General features: G+C 41.9%; 1 protein-coding gene across 1 annotated transcript; it reads left to right on the forward strand.

The window, feature by feature from the left end:
* Window positions 1–3,982: 3,982 nt before the first annotated feature.
* Window positions 3,983–19,685, forward strand: LOC109936300 (succinate-CoA ligase GDP/ADP-forming subunit alph). Its single transcript, XM_048592910.1, has 5 exons — window positions 3,983–4,127; window positions 7,510–7,616; window positions 13,104–13,220; window positions 17,627–17,839; window positions 19,557–19,685. The coding sequence occupies exons 1-5, from the start codon at window positions 3,983–3,985 to the stop codon at window positions 19,668–19,670; spliced, it is 696 nt and encodes a 231-aa protein (XP_048448867.1). The 3' UTR covers window positions 19,671–19,685.
* The last annotated feature ends 1,946 nt before the right edge of the window (window positions 19,686–21,631 follow it).

Consider the following 21,631-nt stretch of genomic DNA (forward strand, 5'->3'; position numbering starts at 1 on the left):
TGCTATATAAATGCAAGTTGTTTGTTTAAAAGCTAGCCAGTGCTTTCTGTCCCTAAGTTTTTGTTTGAAACATTTGTATGCTGTCAGCATTTCTCATGCACAGTTTGTGAAGATAAAAGTACTGAAGCATAGCCAGTTTGGGAGACCTAAAGCAATTCTGCACTCTTTGCATCCTGCATTTTACTTTGGGTAAGTTGTTCCTCTTGTGGTAGTAGAGGAAGTGTGTATGTTTCCCCATCGGAATTTTTTTTAAAAAGTTAACATCTACATTGTGAAATAAAATTTCACAGCTAATTTTAATGGTGTGTTAATTATTAAGTTTCTTTCATTGTTATATCTTGTCAAAATGGGCAAGTTTATGAAGACCTCCCAGGAAGAAAGAAATTTGGATAAAGGAGGGAACAGCAACTCATGCATTGAATTATCAGAGCTCAAGTCATGCCTGGAATGAAGGACTTTTGATTAATAAATTCATAGATGTTCAGTGCAGTCTGCATCAACCAACATAGATCTGACTACATGAATCTCGTTTTCCAACTATTGGCCATAGCTCTGGAGGCGATGGTAATACAAGTGAATGTCTAAATACTATGAAGTGTTATAAGAGTTTCTGACTAGACCATTCTTTCAGTCAATGAATTTCAGACTTCCACCACCCCTCTTAGCCTTTTGTCTATTACCATAAATCTGTGACCTCTGATTATTGGCACCTCTAAAGATGGAAAATGTTTCCACCATATCTTTGGCCTCATAATCTTAGTAAGTCCCCTCTCAACCCTTTGCTGCTCCAAGAAAAGCAATCTGACCCTGCTGAATGTGTTCTCGTAGCTCAAACCTTCCAGCCCAGGCAGCATCCTTGTAAATCTCTTCTGCACTCTTATGCACTCGCATCATTCCTGTAATGTAGTGACCAGAACTGCAAACAGTGCTCCAATTGTGGCCTCACCAGTGTTTTATGCAATTCCAGCACAACCTCCTTTCTCTTGTATTCTACGCCTCAGCTAACAAAAAAAAAGTTTCCCTCTTTTCCTGCTGAATTACTTGCCTTGCTACCTTCAGTGATCTGTGGATATGCACACCAGTGACCTTCTGATCTATCCTGTCTTCCAGGATCTTATCATTCACTTTATAATAATTTGTTCTGTAGGTTCTCCACAAGTACATTGCCTCACACTTCTCCCAGGTTTTTTCTTATTCACTCGTGGGATGTGGGTGTCCCCAGAAAGAAATACAAACAGTTCACGAAGAGATATTGATGGGTTAAGTAAGTGGGCAAAAGGTTGGAAAATGGAGTATAGAACATAGAACAGTACAGCACAGTACAGGCTCTTCAGCCCACAATGTTGTGCTGAACTTTTACCGTAATCCTAAGGTCTATCTAACCTCCATCCCTACCTTATACCATCATCCATATGCCTATCTATTGGTATAATGTGCGAAAAATTGAAGTTGATCATTTTGGTAGGAGGAACAAAAGAACAGTATTATTTAAATGGAAAAAAATTACAGAAAGCTGCAACTCAAAGGGACTTGAGGGCACTTGTGTATGTAACACAGAAAGCTAACACAGAGGCAGCAGGTAATCAGGAAGGCTAATGGAATGTTGACCCTTATTTCAAGGGGGCTGGAATATAAGAGTAGGGAAGTCTTACTGCAACTGTACAAGGTGCTGATGAGACCACATCTGGAGTACTGTGGGCAGTTTTGGCCCGTTATTTAAGGAAAGATGATGTTTCCTTGGAGGTGGTTCAGAGAAGGTTCACTAGGATGATCCCTAGTGTGGTGGGATTGTCTAATGAACAGTGGTTAAACAGGTTGGTACTCTACTCACTGAAGTTTAAACGAAGGTAAGGTCATCTCAATGAAACACAGGATTCTTAAGGGGTTTGACAGGTAAATGCTGAGAGGATGTTTCAACACATGGGGGAGTCTAAAAGAGAAAACATGGTTTCAGAATAAAGGGGTGCCAATTTAAGACTGAGATGGGGGGAATTTCTTCTCTGAGGATTGAGAGCTGATCAGTAGGGGAATCAAGGGTTACGGAAAAAGGGCAGGAAAGTGGATGTGAGAAGTGTCAGGTCTGCCATGACCCTGTTGAGTGGTGAAGCAGCTTTGAGGGGTAAAACGGTCTAATCCTGGTCCTATTTCTTGTGGATGGGGAAGATTTTATTGCTAGCTCCTAGTTGCCCTTGAGAAGGTGATGAGCCACCGCGTTGAACCACTGTAGTCTGTTTGAGAGAGATAGATTCTCCAGCATCTGCAGTTCGTACTGAGATAACAAGGTGTAGAGCTGGATGAACACAGCAGGCCAAGCAGGTTCATAGGAGCAGCTGTTAGGAAGGGTATTCCAGGATGTTGACCCAATAACAATGAAGGAATGGAGAAATATTTTCAGGTTAGGATGGAGGGTGACTTGGAGAGGAACTTGCAGCTGGAGATATTCCCATGTATCTGCTGCCCTTGTCCTTCTAGGTGGAAGCACTTGTGGGTTTGGAAGGTGGGTGTCTTAGGGCCTTTGAATTTCTGCTTGCATCTTATAGATTACGCACAATGCTGCCACTGAGCAAGGATTGGCATCATGACCACAAAATTCAATCAAGTGGGCTGCTTTAACCTGGAATGGTATTCATTCATCGAATCATAGATGATGGAATACCATCCCAGCTTGAAGCAGCCCACTTGATTGAATTTTGTGGTCATGATGCCAATCCTTGCTCACTAGCAGCTTTGTGTATATAATCTTTAAGATGCATGTAGAAATTCAAAGATCCTAAGACATGGTGTCAAGCTTATTGAGTTTTGTTGGAATTGCACCCATCCAGGCAAGTGGGGACTATTCCATCACACTGTTGATGTGTGTCTTGTACACTGGTGAACAGGCTTTGGGGAGGTGAGTTACTTGTGTTGGTTAGGTTGTCTCTTATTGGAGATGGTCATTGGCAGGCATTTGTGTGATGCAAATATCACTTGCCACTTTTCAACCCAAGCTCGGATATTATTCAGGTCTTATTGCCTTTGGACATAGACTGCTTCAATGTCCGAGGAGTCATGAATGGTGCAATCGTCAGTGAACGCCCCCACTTCTGATCACATGATCGTCATTGGTGCAGCTAAAGATAATTAGACTGAGGACACTCCCTTGAGGAACTCTTGCAGAGATGTCCTGGAGCTGAGATGACTGACGTCCAACAACCATGACCATCTTCGTTTGTGCCACGTATGACTCCAACTAGCGGAGAAACTTGCCCCTGACTCCAGTTTTGCTAGAGTTACTTGATGCATCAGTCAAATGTGGCCTTGGTGTCTAGAGCTGTCACTCTTGCCTAACTTCTGGAATTCAGCTCTTTTGTCCATATTTGAGCCAAGGCTGTCATGAGGTCAGGAGGTGAATGGCCCTCAAACTGGGCATCAGTGAGCAGATTGTTGCTGACCTGGTGTTGTTTGGTAGCACTGTTGATGACACCTTTCATCATTTTACTGATGATCGAAAGTAGACTGATGGGTTGAGAAGTGGCTTGGTTGGATTTGTCCTTGTGCCTGAAACTGTTCCTTGATATCATGTGGAGTGAATTGAATAGTCTCGATACTGGCATCTGTGATACTGGGGACCTCTGGACGACGTTGAGATGGATCATCCATTTGGCACTCATGGCTGACGATTGCAGCAAATGCTTAAGTCTTACCTTTTACACTGATGTGCAGAGCTTCCCCATCATTGAGGATGGGAGTACTTGTGGAGCCTCCTTGTCCAGTGAGTTGTTTAATGTCCATCGTCATTCACAACTGATCTGATCCATTGGTTGTGGGATTGCTTAGCTCTGTCTGTCACTTTCTGCTTGTGCTGTTTGTCACACAGGTAGTCTTGTTTGGTAGTGTGACACATCCCGTTTAATTATGCCTATTACTGCCCCTTTCATGCCCTCCTGCACTCTTCTTTGAACCAGGGGTGATCCCCTGACATGATGATGATAGATACCAAGTAATGACGTTGCACATTGTGTTAGAGTATGATTCTGCTGCTGCTAATGGCCCATGGCACCTCCCGGATTCCTCCTCTGATTGCTGGATCGATTTGAAGTCTGTCACTTTTGGCGTGGTGATGGTGCCACACAACTTAATGGAAGATGGTATCAGTGCAAAAGCAGGACTTTGTCTCCACGAGGACTGTGCGGTGGTCACTCTTCTTCATCTGCAGAGCAGACTTGATGGGCCAAATGGCCCAATTCTGCTCCTTTATCTTATGATCTCATGATCTTTGTGATGCTGTCAAGGACGGATGCATCTGCTGCAGGCAGATTGATAAGAATGAGATCAAGTATAATATTCCCTCTTATTGGTTCCCTCACTAGCTGCCAGCCTAGCAGCAATGTCCTTTAGGAACTGACCGGCTCAATTAGCAGTCGTGCTTTTGCCGAGCCACTCTTAGTATTGGACGTTGAAACTCTTCCACCCAGGGTGCATTCTGTGAACCTGCCACCCTTAGTGGTTCCATCAAGTGTTCAAAATCCTCAGCCCAGGGAGGATGGTACATAGTAATCAGCAAGCGGTTTCTTTTCCCGTATTTGACTTGATACTGTGTGACCTCATGGTGTCCAGAGTCAATGTTGAGGACTCCCAGGGCGACTCCCATGTGACTGCTATTGTTTGAATGGTATGTGCTACGTCTGTCCCAATTTTGGCAGTAGCTGTCAGATGTTAGTCAGGAGGACTTTGCAGGATTGACGGGATGTTTGTGCCATTGTTTCAGGTGCTTAGCTTGAAGTTAGGCCGTTCATCCAGTTTCATTTTTTTTAGACTTTCTAGGTTAAATCCCATTTGCTACTGCTGTGCCCATCCAACCAGTCTGTTGATATCCTCCTACAGTTATGGTTATCTTCCTCACTAATTTTCATGTCATCTGAAAACGTCTTGATCATATCTCCTACATTTAAGTCCAAACTTTTTGTTTTCTTTATTCATTCATGGGATGAGGGCATTGCGAGCTAGGGCAGCATTTATTGCCCGTCCCTAATTGCGTAGAGGGCAGTTCAGAGTCAACCACATTGCTGTGGGTCTGGAGTCGCATGTAGGCCAGACCAGGGAACGATGGCAGTTTCCTTCTCTAAAGGACAATAGTGAACCAGATGGGGTTTTCTGACAATTGACAATGGATTCACCGTCATCATTAGACTCTTAACTACAGATATTTATTGAAGTCAAATTCCACCATCTGCCATGGGGGGATTCAAACCCAGTTCCCCGGAACATTATCTGGGTGTGTGGATGAACAGTCCAGCGATAATACCACTAGGCCTTCGCCTCCTCTTCAAACTTTGCTAAAAACTATCCAGACTAATAAAATGCATTGTCCTCATCAACAGTCCTGGTTACCTCCTCAAAAAATTTGATTAAATGTGTTAAATATGATCTTTCCTTACAAATCCATGCTGACTATTGTGACGCTAACTGTATTGTTTATATTATATCATTTATTGTAAGTCTGCGTTTTCATTATTAGTTCAGTAACTTATGGGTTTTCTGTGTTGCTGAAGTTAAATATTTCTGTAGCCACGGGGATTTCTTTCAAAATAGCTTTTGAGGTCTATCTTTCGGATGTTTGGGGTTTTGTGCACCATGGATGAATTTATCATAGATTGTTTTGTGACCCAGCATCAGAAATAATAAAGTCTTAAGACAGAACTTGTTTTTTTAAGCTTAAGGAAAATACCCATAGCTTGGAGAGGAATATGTTTACTTTTTTGTTTTACTTTGAGTTTGGAGCAGTCCTGTGAAATCCTTGGAGGAGGTTGGCAGTGTAGACCAGTGCGCCTGTGAAGAGAAGGATAAAATAGTGAACTAGGTTACCTTGGAATGAAGAGTTCATGTTAGTTTTAGACCAGAAGGGTTGGGATAAAATCCTGAAGAAGTTACTTACAGTTGAGTTCATATAAAATCAGGTTCATAAAAGCTCCAGGAAGAAGTCGCACTCTAAAAGTTGAAGTCATAAGTGACTTAAACCTGATGGCTTGCCAGATGCAGGGACTGTAGTATGAATACTGTACAAATCACATTTTTGCATGCTGTACTTGGGGTGTGTTTTGTGCACTTTTTAAAAATACATCTTTTCTGCTCATGAAAGTGTTTTTAGGTGAGTGTAATTTATACTTTAACTGTGTGCTTAAAAATCTTTGAATTTCTGTTACAAGTAGATGGTTTGGTTTATTGTTTTATCTTCCTTACCTCCTATGGGTCCTACTCGTTCCCTAGTTTTCTTACTCTTACACTTGTATTCTACCTGCTGAAACTTTTAATGTACTCTCTCAGCTTTCCTAATTTCCTTTTTTAAGTTCCTGTATGTTTTTTAAACCCTCTGGGAATTCTGTTGTATTGACCACTTGGAATCTGCCATAAGTTTCTATTTTTTTCTTAATCCTAATATTTATGTCACTTGACATTCAGGGTTCTACGTTCTTGGTCTCACCCTTTCGTCTTTACGAAAACATATTTCCCTGTTCACTCGCTATTTCCTCTTTGAATATGTTCTGCTGCCCTGACCGAGTTTTATCTGCAAGTAGCTGCTGTCTGTCCACTTGGGCCAAATCTTATCTTAATAAATTTAACTGTTCCACAGTTTAGAACTTTAATTCCTGGCCCATCCTTATCTTTTTCCATAAATATCTTAGATAGAACTGAGTTGTGGTCACACCTCCAAAATGCTTCCCTGCTGATCTGCCTTATACCAGACTGAGCTCATTTCCCAATATTAGATCCAGAACTGCCCTTCCCTTGTTGGGGTTTATACATCTACATACAAGCTTAAAAAGGTATTTTCCTGGATGCAGTTTAAGAATTTTGTTTCCCTCCGTCACAGTTAATGTTTGGGTAGTTAAAATCTGTTACTATTACTGCTTTATTATTTTATGTGGAAAGTTTGGGCAGGTTTGGCAGAAATGAGAATTGGTCTTTCTGAGGGTCATTAATCCCAGGAATTCTCTACCCCAGAGAGCAGGAGAGACTGGCCTTGAATATATCCAAGGTTGAGTTAGAGCGATTTGATCAACAGGGGAGTTGAGGGTGATGGAAGACAACAAAGTCCGGCTCTGGGTGGGAGGCATTCAAGGAGGAAATAGCGAGAGTACAGGGAAAGTATATTTCCATAAAGCTAAGGACACAATTGGATCAGCTGTGATCTCCTCAATCCTGCCCAGCCATTCGATGGGCCATATGGTCCACTGCTCCTAATTCTTGTGTTCTTATGGATTGGACTGATTTTGATCTCCTGATGGTGATCTTGGTGGAGATGAGAACTCCCAAAATCTGAGAGGAATTTCCTAAAATTATTTTCCATAATTGCCCTGGCTTTTTAATCTAGTTCGACACCAAAGTATCACCACTGTGCGAGGCAAAGTCTTGTACATAATTGTTCATGCGTGAATTAGCCCTTTGCTAATGGACCTCCTTGAGTCAGTACAGCATGTTATAGCTCAGTACAATAGTGGACTTGTGTTGCTAACATTGGCCTTTTATTAGTTGCAGCGAAGCAGAGTGGAGTGAGACGCTGCTACACCGGCTCAAGGCAAAACCTCTACATAGACAAAACAACAAAGGTCATTTGCCAGGGTTTTACTGGGAAGCAGGTGCGTCTTGTTTGCATTCCATCTGTCTAACATTAATGTTTAACCTTCCAGCATTTATTTCTCATCTTTATTTTTGACACTTGTGGTGCAAGTTGGCATCTTTTGGACCATCGGTCTTGAGTGTTGGTGTTTTGACAATGGAGAGCTGCTTCTGACACAGTGCAATTCAATCCTTTGGTATAAAGTCTAACTTGAATTTGGAAAACTTCATGTAAATGAAAGAACTTACTGATGTCGGAGATAGTAAGAACTGCCGATGCTGGAGGAACACAGCAGGCAGCATCAGAGGAGCAGGAAAACTGACGTTTCGGGTCAGGACCGTAACCCTAACCCTAACCCTTGGGTCCCGACCCGAAGCATCAGCTTTCCTGCTCCTCTGATGCTGCCTGGCCTGCTGTGTTCCTCCAGCTCCACTCTGTGTTAACTTATTGATGTCATCTTCCCTGCCTTCAGGTTTCCCAAAGCACTTTGCCACCATTTGAAGTAGTCAGTTTTTCACTCAAAAAGGAGGACTTGCATTTATGTAGTGCCTTTCATGACTTCAGAATATTCCAAAGCAATTTAGAACTCAAAAATAGCCACAGTTATAATGTAGGAAAGATGGGGCACAGATGGCTCCCACAAACTACAGTGTGGCCATGACTTGTTTCGTTGATGTTTAGAAAAGGATGAATGTTAATGAGGACACCAGGAAAGTAGGAGATAGTAGGAACTGCAGATGCTGAAGAATCCGAGCCAACAAGGTGCAGAGCTGGATGAAACAGCAGGCCAAACAGCATCATAGGAGCAGAAAGGCTGACGTTTCGGGCCTAGGCCCTTCATCAGAAAATCATTAAAATTAAGCGATCTATTGCTTAGTTGCTTTGTGCTTAGTCTATTGCTTAGACCCTGCAGAGAACTCCCATACTGTACAGCAACTAGTACCATGTGACACTTTATGCCCCCCCCCCCAAAAGGTCGGATTGCTTTCAGATTAACAACTCATCTGAATGATGATAGTTATATTGGCAAATATAGGAATTTGCGTCGATAATTGTCATTGAGTGATTTCAAAGAAAAGTCTTAAGTTCTGTGTCTAGCAATTTTTAACTGTTTCCACTGGACACTCTGCTACCCCCATATAATTTTTATACATTGTGTTATAATAATTACATGCAACATTGAAATCATTGTTAGCTACATCCCCCTAATCTGCACATCCAATCCTGTAAACTCATGATCAATGATGGACATCTCCGTGGACAGCCATAGGTCATGTTTACCAGACACCTCTGTCACCTGTCTTTGGGATCTTGCAGTGCATCTCATTCAATCATGTTCCAATACTGACAGTTATACTCCTTCTGGGCATTTGCCATCTTCATCACATTAATTGCCAATAAACTGGACACTTGCTTATCACTAAGGACTTCTTCAAATTCTGTTAGACAATTTACATGTCCTAGTAATCTTATTACAAAAGGGTGCTAACTTCTTCTGCCAAAAAAAGTTACATAGTCACCTAATGTTATAATTCTTTGACAAAGCTGACAAGTTGGGGGGCAGCTTCTCTCTCTCGCATGCACATGCGCGCGCACACACAAAAACACATTCACACTCTCTCTCTTTCTGAGAGAGAGATCAAACAAGCACTGTTTCTCTGTCTTGCAGCCTCAGTTTACCACTTCCGCCATTTGCATTCTGTAAGTTGATTTTAAAAAGAGGTTTGATTCTTGAATTAACCTTACTGTCTCTATTTTAAATATTTTTCATACTGTTTCTTTTTACTTAATAAGACAGTATCTATTTGAATTCCATTGATGACCGTGATATTCAATCGCTTTCACAGTTTTACTAAGTCATTAAAAGAAATCTTTTTGGATTCTCAATGTAAAACAGAACAGGACATGACCTCACCCTCACCCATATCTTGTAATGGGTCTCTGTCGTTCTCCCCTTGATCTCTGGATGCAAGGATCTGCTGAAGTTGTTCACATCTGTACTTAGGCTGTTTGCTAAGCCGTGAAGTTGCAATTGTTTAATTTTTGAAGTCACACTGACCATGTTTCGCAACCTCCTTATATCTATCATGCTAACTGTCTCTGGTGCGCTCTTAGAAGTTATCTGTTTACACCATTTATCACTTATCTTCCCTGCTAATGAAGTGGGTGTCTCTTTACAATCAAAGGTTGACTGCTCAAAGGAATTCAGCTAAATCCCTTTAAGTTAGTTTGTAGGTTGCATTTTTAATTTACAATTACTTAAACAGTTCAGAATAGTGTGGGATCAGACTCTTCCTTCTACATTTTACTAAACAACAAACTTGGGACTGTGGTTATTGTCCAGGTATCTTCTCTTTAGATTTTTCAAGGATTATGCGCTAAGAGCTGCCTGTCTGTAGAAATTTGATTAAATTTCCCTGTCTTTTCTCACTGGGACCCTATTATGATTCTCATTGGATCTTTTGTTATCTGGTGACTCTGTATGGAAACCAAAAGTCTGGCTGTGAAAGTGTGCTATGTGCAGCTGCCAATCCCTTTTCAGCCATCTTATGTCTGCTAAAAGCCCCAGGTGGCCATTTTATGTCAATTTCAGTCATGGGCATCTGCAGCAGTGACAGTGGAAGTAGCAGTGTGATACAACAGTCCTAAGCTTGAAACAAAAACAGAAATTGCTGGAAAAACTCAGCAGGTCTGGCAGCATCTGTGAAGAGAAAGCATAGTAGTTCTGAAGAAGGGTACCGGGACCCAACATGTTGAGAAAGGATGTACTGGCACTGGAGGGGGTGCGAAGGAGGTTCACTAGGTTGATTCCGGAGTTGAGGGGGTTGGCTTATGAGGAGAGACTGAGTCGATTGGGATTATTTTCATTGGAATTCAGAAGATTGAGGGGGGATCTTATGGAAACGTATAAAATTATGAAGGGAATAGATAAGATAGAAGTAGAGAGGATGTTTCCACTGGCAGGTGAAGCTAGGACAAGAGGGCAAAGCCTCAAGATTAGAGGGAGCAGATTTAGGACTGAACTGAGAAGGAATTTCTTCACCCAGAGGGTTGTTAATCTATGGAATTCCTTGCCCAGTGAAGTAGTTGACACTTCTTCAGTAAACGTTTTCTAAAAAAAAAAGTAGATTTTTTTTGAACAATAAAGGAATTAAGGGATACGGTGAGAACGCGGGTAAGTGGATCTGAGTCCACAAAAGGATCAGCCATGATCTTATTGAATGGCGGAGCAGGCTCGAAGGGCCAGACAGCCTACTCCTGCTCCTAGTTCTTACGTTCTTATGTTAACTCTGCTGTGAAGAGAAAGCAGAGTTAACATGTTGGGTCCAGGTACCCTTCTTCAGAACTACTATGCTTTCTCTTCACAGATGCTGCCAGACCTGCTGAGTATTTTTCCAGCAATTCCTGCTTTCGTTTCTGATTTCCAGCACTAGTAGTCCTTTAATTATTTTATGTTTAGTCCCAAGCTTGATTTGTGAACAAAGTATTGATTGTCCAACATTCATGACGATGTCCTATATAACAAAGACTTGAAACAGTCATAGTTTTGTGAAGGATAAATCCTAGCTGTTGAACTACAACTCAATACTGCACTGATTTGTCAAGTGAAATTATTGATTCAAGTCTTTTCAGTTAACATGAGGCACTGTCTTCTGAAAGCATTGCCACTGACCCAAGGCTGACATATTTATAGAATTGAAATTTTTAATGCACAAGAAGCCACTCAGCCCATTGTTTTTTTTACTGGCTGAGAAAGAGCTGTCCAGCCTAGTTCAGTTTTCCAGCTATTGGTCAGTAGCTCTTTGGATTATGCACTTGAGGTTCATCTCCAAGAATTTTTTAAAAATGTACTGCAGGTTTCTGGTCCTCCACCCTGTCAGATAGTAAATTCCTGACTGCTGCGTCCTCTGCTGCTCACCACTAATCCTTCTCCTGATTTACGTCTGGAAAGGGAACTGTTCATTCTGTTTAGGCTCCTGTTAAATTTTAACCACCTCAATTAAAGCACCTCCATTCAGCCCCCTGTGTTCAGAGGAAAATAACCTCAGCCTATCCACTCTGTCTTCCTAGCTAACATTCTCCATTCCTGGCAACATCCTTATCAGTTAGATCCAGCTATGATCTTATTGAATGGCAGAGCAGGTTTGAAAGCCTGTATGACCTACTCTTGCTCCTAAGCCCTATATTCTAAACTGTTCTCAGTACCGTTCCTTGTGCAATCACATTGTTGGATCACTGGATCATATTAGTGTCCCACTTGAGATGAACTGCCTTGAATTATGGCCAAGTGATAATGTCAGTGGATTAGCAATCTAGATGCCTAGGCTCATGTTTTGAGATCATGGATTCAAATCCCATTGTGGTAGCATGTACAATTTAGGTTCACTCAATGAAGCTGGAATGTAAAACAAGCTTCAGTAATAGTAGCAAGGACAACCATCATCAATTATTGTAAAACTCCATCTGGTTTGCTAATGTTCTTTTAAGGAATGAAATTTACCATCCCTACCTGGTCTGCTACATGTAGTTTTAGACCCACTGCATTGTAATCTTAGCCATTTAGTCCAAGAGTAATTCAAAATTTCGAATGAACGCATCTACAAGTTCGCTGATGGCATCACCATAGTGGGACGGATATCTTAACAACGACGAGTCAAAATACCGAAGGGAGATAGAGAGCTTGGTAATGTGGTGCATTGAAAACAACCTCTCTTTCAACGTTGGCAAAACTAAAAAGCTGATCTCTGACTTCATAAAGAAAGGAGGAGAACACGCCCCTACCTACATCAACGGAACTGAAGATTAGAGGGTGAAGAGCATCAAGTTCGTCAGAGTGATGATCACCGACAACCTGTCCTGGACTTGCCACTTCACTCCAGCTGCAAAATCAGGGAGTACACAAAGATGCAGTAGCTGGAGTGGAGGTCATTGATGAAGTCGCTGAAGCTGTTGGGCCTAGGACATTACCCTGAGCAACTCCTGTAGAGATGTCCTGGAGCTGAGATGACTGACCTCCAACAACCAAAACTATCTTCCTATGATGTGCTGTCCTGTGTTCAACTAGAGTTGAATTTCAAGCCTGGTGATCATATTAGAATGGGAATGTGCCCATCCATGAGGTGGCAAATTCTGCTGTTGATGGCATCGATATGGTACTGTGCAGCAATTTTTTGTCCCTTTAGTTTTTGTTGAATTAGCTGCCAAGAGCTCAGGCAGTAGTTGGAGCAATATAATTTATTTCATTTGGATTGGATATAAAATGAGAAGATTTCTACACCCTCAGTGCTTCACTGAAAATTGTATGATTTGATCAGCAGGATCTTGCCTGGCTGTGAAATCGCTCCCCACTCAATTACATGCAGGCACTCTTGTGGCTCACAGCTGAATAAACTTATTTGGATAAAGTATCAGAGGAGACTAAATGGGACTTCTTAAAGTGTAATACTGTTGAGTATATTTGGATGTTAATTTAATCTCGTATTTTTCTCTTTATTGTATATTCCAGGGAACTTTCCATAGCCAACAGGCTTTGGAATATGGCACTAACCTTGTAGGAGGAGTATCACCTGGGAAAGGGGGTAAAAGCCACTTGAATTTGCCTGTCTTCAACTCCGTTAAAGAGGTAAATGCAGATGATGTTTTCTCGCCATAGAGAATTCTCCCCTTTTTATAGACATAACAAATAAGTACACAAATGTAAAAGATATCAAGAGAAATTTGGAATGTGTAGCAAATTTCTAACAATTTCTGCAATTTAAACATGAAGCTTGTAGGAAATTCTGTAGGAGTTGCACAAAAGTTCTGAGGAAACGTCACCGGACCCGAAACATTAACTCTGTTTTTGCCTTCACAGATGCTGCCAGGCCTGCTGGGCCTTTCCAGCAACTTTGGTTTTGTTCCTGAATGGACTATGGAGTGTTTGCTACAGGAGTAGGGTCCTCACAAGCCAGAATTTTGGTGTTGTATGTCTCAGATAGGAATGGTTGCTGTAGAGAGCTGACTGCTCAGCAGCTGTGCGATAACTTCAAGTCCTAATATTATTTTCAAACTTTTGACCTTGAAGTCTGGCTATTGCTGCAGTTATAAATGGAGACTTTGCATTCTCATTATTAGTGAAATCTCCTCACAACCTCTCTATTCCACACCCACTTCTCTTGTTATCTCACCACACCCTGCATTTGCAATTTTCACTGTGGCATCATGGTAATTTTCCAGCTTTTAAACGGAACCCAGTGGCAGAAAATTTTGGAAATCCTTGGTTTACTGATCTTTAATTCAGGACTACACGGAATTTTGTTTTGTTAAGCTTCATTCTGATGGAGGCCTTTTGCTCTGAGAATAGGATTAAATTGGAGTTAAGTAGGAAGTGTCCTAACCTGTAACCTTGACCAGTGATTGTTAAATGGCTTTCAGTTGATTGCAATAGCAACGATTTTGCTTAAACCTTTAAGCACAGTTCACAGTATGTGAAATGAAAATATTTGACTGAAACCTAATGCTGTCAAATAGATTCATGACTGAAGTTGCTGCCAATAAAAGCTTGTATGCGGTATAGGACCTTCAAAGAAAGAAACACCTCCTAAGATGATTAGTAGAAGGGTGAGGAAGACTTTGAGACATCCAGGCAAGGGAGATATCAAAAATGGTGTTCAAACCTTGGTTGAAGGTGTGGGTTTGAAGAAGAGCTGTAAACTCAGAGGAGATTCCAGAACATTGGGCCTAAATGGCTGAAATGGGGCAAAAGGCCGAGGAGATGAGCGAAAGGCTAGAGTCAGAAATTGAGTGTTTTATGGGGATGTGCACGGGGGAGGAAAACATTCCAGGTCTGAAGGGAGTCAGTGATAAGAAGAGACGGGGAGGTGACTGCCTTGCAGTTTATCGCTCTTTTGTTAATCCAGAGACACAGGCAATGTTCTGGGGACCTGGGGTTCGAATCCTGTCATGACAAATGGTGGAATTTGGATGCAAGAAAAGTCTGGAATTAAGAGTCTAATAATGACCATGAATCCATTGTTGATTGTTGGAAAAACTCACCTGGTTCACTAATGTCCTTCAGGGAAGGAAACTGCTGTCCTTACCCGGTCTGGCCTATATGTGAATCCAGACCCAAAGCAATGTGAACATAGAACAGTACAGCACAGGACAGGCCCTTTGGCCCATGATGGTGTGCCGACCTATTATCCGACTAAGATCAAGCTACCATGCATTCCCTACATTTTACTATCCTTCATCTGCCTATCCAAGAGTCGATTAAAAGTCTCAAGTATCTGACTCCACTACCACTGCCATTTAGTCACTGCCAATAGTCATTTCCGCCCTGGGAAAACGTCTCTGACTATCCAGTCTGTGCCTGTCATCATCTTGTACGCCTCCATCAAGTCACCTCTCATCCTTCTTCGCTCCATTGAAAAAAGCCCTAGCTCCCTCAACTTTTCCTCGTAAGAACTGCCTTCCAGTCCAGGCAGCATCCTGGTAAATCTCCTCTGCACCCTCCCTAAAGCTTCCACATCTTTCCTGTAATGAGGTGACCAGAACCAAACACACTATTCCAAGTGTGGTCTAACCAGAATTTTATAGAGCTGCAGCATAACCTCGCGGCTTTTAAACTCAATTCCCCTGCCAATGAAAGCCAACACACCATATGCCTTCTTTACAACCCTTGGTAAAGGGTAGCAACTTTGAGGGATCTATGGATGTGGACTCCAAGATCCCTCTGGTTCTCCACAGTGCTGAGAATCCTGCCATTAACCCTGTATTCTGCATTCAAATTCAACCCTCCAAAATGAATCACTTCATACTTTTCTGGGTTGAATTCCATCTGCCACTTCTTTGCCCAGTTCTGAATCCTGTCAATGTCACATTGCAACCTACAACAGCCCTCCATGCTGTCCACAACTCCTCCAACCTTCATGTTATCGGCAAACTTACCAACCCGCCCTTCCACTTTCTCATCCAAGTCGTTTATAAAGATCACAAAGAGCAGAGTTCCCAGAACAGATCCCTGCGGAACACCACTGGTCACTGAGCTCCAGGCTGAATACTTTCCGTATACTACCACCCTCTGTCTTCTATTGGACAGCCAGTTTTGCATCCAGAGAGCCAAATTTCCCTGAATCCCATGCCTCCTTACTTTCTGAATGAGCCTACCAGGTGGAACCTTATCAAATGCCTTGCTAAAATCCATATACACTACATCCACTGCTCTGCCTTCATCAGTATGTTTTGTCACATCCTCCAAGAATTCGATGAGGCTTGTGAGGCATGACCTGTCCCTCACAAAGCCATGCTGACTTTCTAATCAAACTGTGCTTTTCCAAATAATCATAAATACTATCTCTCAGAATCCGCTCCAATATTTTGCCCACCACAGAAGTAAGACTGAGCGGCCTGTAATTTCCAGGATTATCCCTATTCCCTTTCTTGAACAAGGGAATGACATTTGCCATCTTCCAATCATCTGGTAATACTCCAGTGGACAGTGAGGACGCAAGGATCATTGCCAAAGGGGCAGCAATCTCTTCCCTCGCTTCCCGTAGAAACCTTGGGTATATCCCGCCTGGCCTGGGGGCTTATCTATCCTAATGTTTTTCAAAATTGCTAGCACATCCTCCTTCCTAACATCAACCTGTTTGAGCATATCTGCCTGTTTCATGCTGTCCTCACAAACGTCAAAGCCCCTCTTACTGATGAATACTGAAGCAAAGTATGTATTAAGGACCTCCCCTACCTCATCTGACTCCGCGCACAAGTTCTCTCCACTATCTCTGATTGGCCCTAGCCTCACTCTGGCCATCTTCTCATTCCTCATATCAGCATAGAATGCTTTGGGGTTTTCTTTGATCCTACCTGCCAAGGTTTTCTCATACCATTTGCTAGCCCTCCTAAGTCCATTCTTCAGTTCCTTCCTGGCTACCTTGTAGACCTGTAGAGCCCTGTCCGATCCTTGCTTCCTCAACCTTAAGTAAGCTTCCTTATTCCGCTTGACTAGGTGTTCCACATGTCTTGTATCCAAGGTTCCTTTACCTTGCCATCCTTTCCTTGCCTCAATTGGGTTAACGTTTAACTGCCTTTTAGGAAATTAGAACTGAGTAGTAAGTGTTGGCCTAATTAATAAATTAATAGAAAAAACTGGGGAGGCAGTGGCATAGCAGTATTATCAGTGCATGAGTAATCTATGCACTTAAAATAATGCTGTTCAAATGCTTGACATTCAGTGGCATTACAATTGTTAAAAATCACCTGCATCAACATCCTGCAGCTTACTGCCACCTTCTCAAGTAATGAGCAGTTATTAATGAGCAATAAATGCCCAGCCAATCACACCCACATCCATGAATAAAATAAAAACACTGAGTTCTAAATGCAAGACACTGTGAGGAGAGAAGAGGTGATGGGTGAGTGGTACTTGGTACCAAATTAGTTACACGTAGTAGAATTTTTTGGAGGAGCTGGAGTTCATGGAAGGTAAAAGGTATGAGGCCAATCTGGAAAAGATTGAAATAGTTGAGAGTGACTGTGATAAAGACAGTGATGAAGAATTCAGTAGGATGCACTTTATGGCTTTCATTAGTCTCAATGTAGTGCATGCTCTGTTTAACTAACTTTTTAATAACAGTTTTGTTCTACTAGAGTATAATTATGTATTTTATATGTATGTTTAATTATAGATTATTATGCAGTGAACTATTACAGTCAGCAGCGTGTGTTTATTTATATTGATCCTTTCCTCTACAATCCTATTGTATAGCACGCATTCTTCCCAGCTACAAATGTGGGGCTGCCAATCAGTTCTTCAGTTAGCAGTTAAGATGTTTACTAAAGTGACTAAGGCTGGTTTGTTTCTTTCTTTCCTCATGTAGCTCCTTTTAAGTGTTTTGTTTGAGAATGAAAACTCAGTGCATCAACTGTCTTGAGCAAATACCCTGTACCTGTCAGGTTGCTGCAGCATGAGAAGAGAAAGAGTTAACGACCTAAACTTTGTAAATTGCTATCAGGAAGTAATCTCCTTTTTCATCTTTATACTTCTAGGCCAGAGAAAGCACAGGAGCTGAAGCATCTGTTATCTATGTCCCTCCCCCGTTCGCCGCTGCTGCTATCCTTGAGTCAGTAGATGCTGAGATCCCGCTGGTGGTCTGCATCACCGAAGGAATTCCACAGCAGGACATGGTACGGGTGAAACATCGACTTCTTCGCCAGAGCAAGACTCGCCTTGTTGGCCCCAACTGTCCAGGAGTGATCAATGTAAGTGTCTTGAATAAGTGATTGATGTCATTTAGTTTAACGAGTAAAGTATCATTGATTTTGTTTGTTTGTCTCGACCATTTTTTTTAAAGTAATCCTCTATTGCTTAAGCATGATGCGACTGAAATTAGATAAAGGAGCAAGACTTTTTGGTGCAGGCCACCAAGGACCAAATTGTAGATGGTCTCAAACCCGGTGTAAACACTGTTGCAGCTTTGGATAGGATGAGGAGGTGCCAGTGTTGGACTGGGGTGGACAATGTCAGATGTCACAAGATGCCAGGTTATAGACAAACTGCAGCGCTCCAAAATCTTGTGATTTCAAATAAACCTGTTGGACTATAACCTGGTGTCATATGATTTCTGACTTTAGACAGAATATTTTCTATATTTTTGATTTTTTTTTCCAATTCTGAAGACGGTGATTTGTATTAGGGTATTACTCTACTGTGACCTGCTACTCTACCAGAATTGTTATTCTGTGTGTATGAATTATAGGCTATTTGCGTGGCACTTTAGCTACGTGATCATCAGTGTCAGCCCAGAGGCTGACCTCCTACAAAAGTAGATGCCAGAAATCTGAAATTAAAAATGGAGAATGATGGAAATACTCAAGACATTCTGGCAGTATCTGTGGAGAGAAAAACTTTTAGGTCTGTAACGTTTCTTCAAAATTGCCTACATAAAGCCATTCTAATTGGACTTATTGCATAACAATTTAGAGCCAAGAGCAACTGGCTTTATGTGAATTGTAAGTGCATGATTTAAATAGAATCATAGAATCCCTACAGTGTGGAAGCAGGCCAATCAGCCCATTGACTCCGAAGAGCAGCCCAAACCTACTCCCTCACCCGATCCCTGTAATCCTATATGACCAATGGCTAATCCAACTAGCCTCCACATTCCCAAACACTATGGGCAATTTAGCACTGCCAATCCACCTAACCTGCACATCTTTGGACTGTAGAAGGAAACTGGAGCATCTGGAGGAAACCAACACAGACACGGGGAAAATATGCAAACTCCATAAAGACAATCGCCTGAGAGTGGAATCAAACCCAGGACCCTGGCACTGTGAGGCAGCAGTGCTAACCACTGATCTGCCATGCTGCCCCTATATGGTGGAGGGTACTGGTTAATTAACAGGTTGCAAGTTCCTTTGGCCAACTGTAAACTTGAATTCAAAGAAATCAGTGATTTGTGGACAATACTGGACAAAAAAAACGATGACAAAAGCTGCCACGTTGACCTTTTTGAAAACCCAACCAGTTTGGGGAAGAAATACTTCTCCGATAATGTCTGCCTTACACAGGACTTAAGTCTGAAACTAGGTCAATGACTCTTGATGCTCTTGGAGTAATAAAGAATGGGTAACAAATACAGCTTTGTTAACATTGCCTAGACCCCATTGGGGAAAGAAACATGTCCATGTTTGAAAACCAAAATGTATTGTTTCTCCTGCCTTCTATACTGTGGTGTTCCGCTGTTTAATCATGAATGCTCAGTAACTGACTGTCGTGTATCATTTATTAGTTACATTAGTTTGAGCGGCTAACAGTGATGTCTTTTGTCTTTTCCTTTTATTTTGGCATGTTTGTTTGTTTGAAATAAATTAAAGCTTGCTTTTTTTTATGCCTCTCCTTTGTATTTTGCTTATTTGATTATTGCATGCAGATACTGACATGCCTTTTCCCCTGAATTAATTCATTCGTCCTCAGCCTGGAGAGTGTAAAATTGGAATCATGCCCGGGCACATCCATATGAAAGGACGAATTGGTGAGTACTGGATGAAAATTGGCTTCTGTTTCTGCTTAGGATTTGTGATACTATAATGTACAATGTGGAAAATTTCAACTGATCTGGACATGTGTTTAATCCAGGAACATGTCTACAGAGTTGTGAGGCAAATGTAGTGCTAAGCCAAATGAAAATGAGGTTATCTTAAAAATAAGGGGAAATGAACAGGTAGACAGGATTTGGAATGAAAAGCCATTGAATGTATGTGAAAAGCTGAAGACAAACCTCCTGCAGAATATAGTTTCATAGTCATCAGTGATTTTCTGATAACAAGATCCAGATGCTTTCCATGTCTAATACACTATTGAGTGTCTGGAATGTACTCCATGTGAAGAGCATTGCAATTGAGTCTGTCACCTGATATCCACTTACACATACTTTGTCACAAAGGTCAATGAATAGTGATTGAATTTCTCCATTCAGTCTCCAATATCAAAATCAGTCCCTGTTGGAATTGATGAGCTACCCTTATATTGAACTGGGCTGTACAGAAAGGAGAAATAGATTAGAACATAGAACAGTACAGCACAGTACAGGCCCTTCGGCACACAATGTTGTGCCGAACTTTTACCTTAAACGTGAGGTCTATCTAACCTCTATCCCTACCTTATGCTATCATCCATATGCCTATCTAATAGCCGCTTAAATGCCCCTAATGAAGCCGACTCCACGACCCTCTCCGGCAATGCATTCCACGTCCCTACCACTCTCTGAGTAAAGAGCCTACCTCTGATATCTCCCCGATATCTACCTCCACTCAGTTTAAAACTCTACCCCCCCGTAATAGCTACCTCCCACCCTAGGAAAAAGTCTTTGGCTGTCCACTCTATCTATACCTCTGATCATTTTGTATGCTTCTATCGTCGTTCTAAAGAGGAAAGCCCCAGCTCTTTCAACCTTTCCTCGTAAGACTTTCCCTCCATTTCAGGCAACATTCTGGTAAATCTCCTCTGCATCTTTTCCAATGCTTCCACATCTTTCCTGTAATGAGGCACCTGAAACTGGACACAGTACTCCAGATGTGGCCAAACCAGGCTTTTGTATAGCTGGAGCATAACTTCACGGCTCTTGAACTCAATCCCTCTATTAATGAAAGCTAACATACCATACACCTTCTTAACAACTCTATCCACCTGGGTGGCAGCTTTCAGGGAACTGTGGACATGAACCCCAAGATCCCTCTGCTCCTCTACACTGCCAAAAATCTTTCCGTTAACCCTGTATTCTGCTTTCAAATTTGTCCTTCCAAAATTAATCACCTCACACTTTTCAGGGTTAAACTCCATCTGCCACTTCTCAGCCCAGCTCTGTATCCTATCAATGTCCCTTTGTAACCTAGAACAGCCCTCCGCACTATCCACAACTCGACCCACCTTCGTATCTTCTGCAAACTTACTAATCCACCCTTCCACTCCTACATCCAAATCATTTACAAAAATCACAAATAGAAGAGGACCCAGAACAGATCCTTGTGGTACGCCACTCATAACTGAGCACCATGTTAAATATTTTCCGTCCACTACCACCCTTTGTCTTCTAAGGGTCAGCCAATTCTGAATCCAATCTGCCACATTTCCCCCTATCCCATGCCTCCTTACTTTATGCATGAGCCTACCATGGCGAACCTTATCAAACGCCTTACTTAAATCCATGTATACCATATCCACTGCTCTACCTTCATCCACGTGTTTGGTCACCTCTCCAAAGAATTCAATCAGGTTTGTGAGGCATGATCTACCCCTCAAATCCATGCTGACTATCACGAATCAAACTGTGGCTTTCCAAGTGATCATGAATCCTATCTCTCAGAGCGCTTTCCAATAATTTGCCCAACACTGAAGTAAGACTAATTGGCCTGTAATTTCCGGGGTTATCCCTATTCCCTTTTTTTTGAACAAGGAAATGACGTTTGCCACTTTCCCATCTTCCTGCATGAAACCTGTGGACAGTGAGGATGAAAAGATCATCACCAAAGGCCCTGCGATCTCTTCCCTCG

This window comes from Rhincodon typus, unplaced genomic scaffold (assembly GCF_021869965.1).
Source record: "Rhincodon typus isolate 14 unplaced genomic scaffold, sRhiTyp1.1 hic_rhity00002014, whole genome shotgun sequence".
In the NCBI taxonomy this organism is placed as follows: domain Eukaryota; kingdom Metazoa; phylum Chordata; class Chondrichthyes; order Orectolobiformes; family Rhincodontidae; genus Rhincodon; species Rhincodon typus.

What these genes read in the sequence shown, in the direction of transcription:
- LOC109936300 (XM_048592910.1), top strand. Translation starts at nt 3,983, where the DNA reads ATGACGTTGCACATTGTGTTAGAGTATGATTCTGCTGCTGCTAATGGC. An exon ending in TCTTCAACTCCGTTAAAGAG is followed by an intron (nt 13,221 to 17,626) that starts GTAAATGCAGAT and finishes TTATACTTCTAG; the next exon opens with GCCAGAGAAAGCACAGGAGC. An exon ending in ACTGTCCAGGAGTGATCAAT is followed by an intron (nt 17,840 to 19,556) that starts GTAAGTGTCTTG and finishes ATTCGTCCTCAG; the next exon opens with CCTGGAGAGTGTAAAATTGG.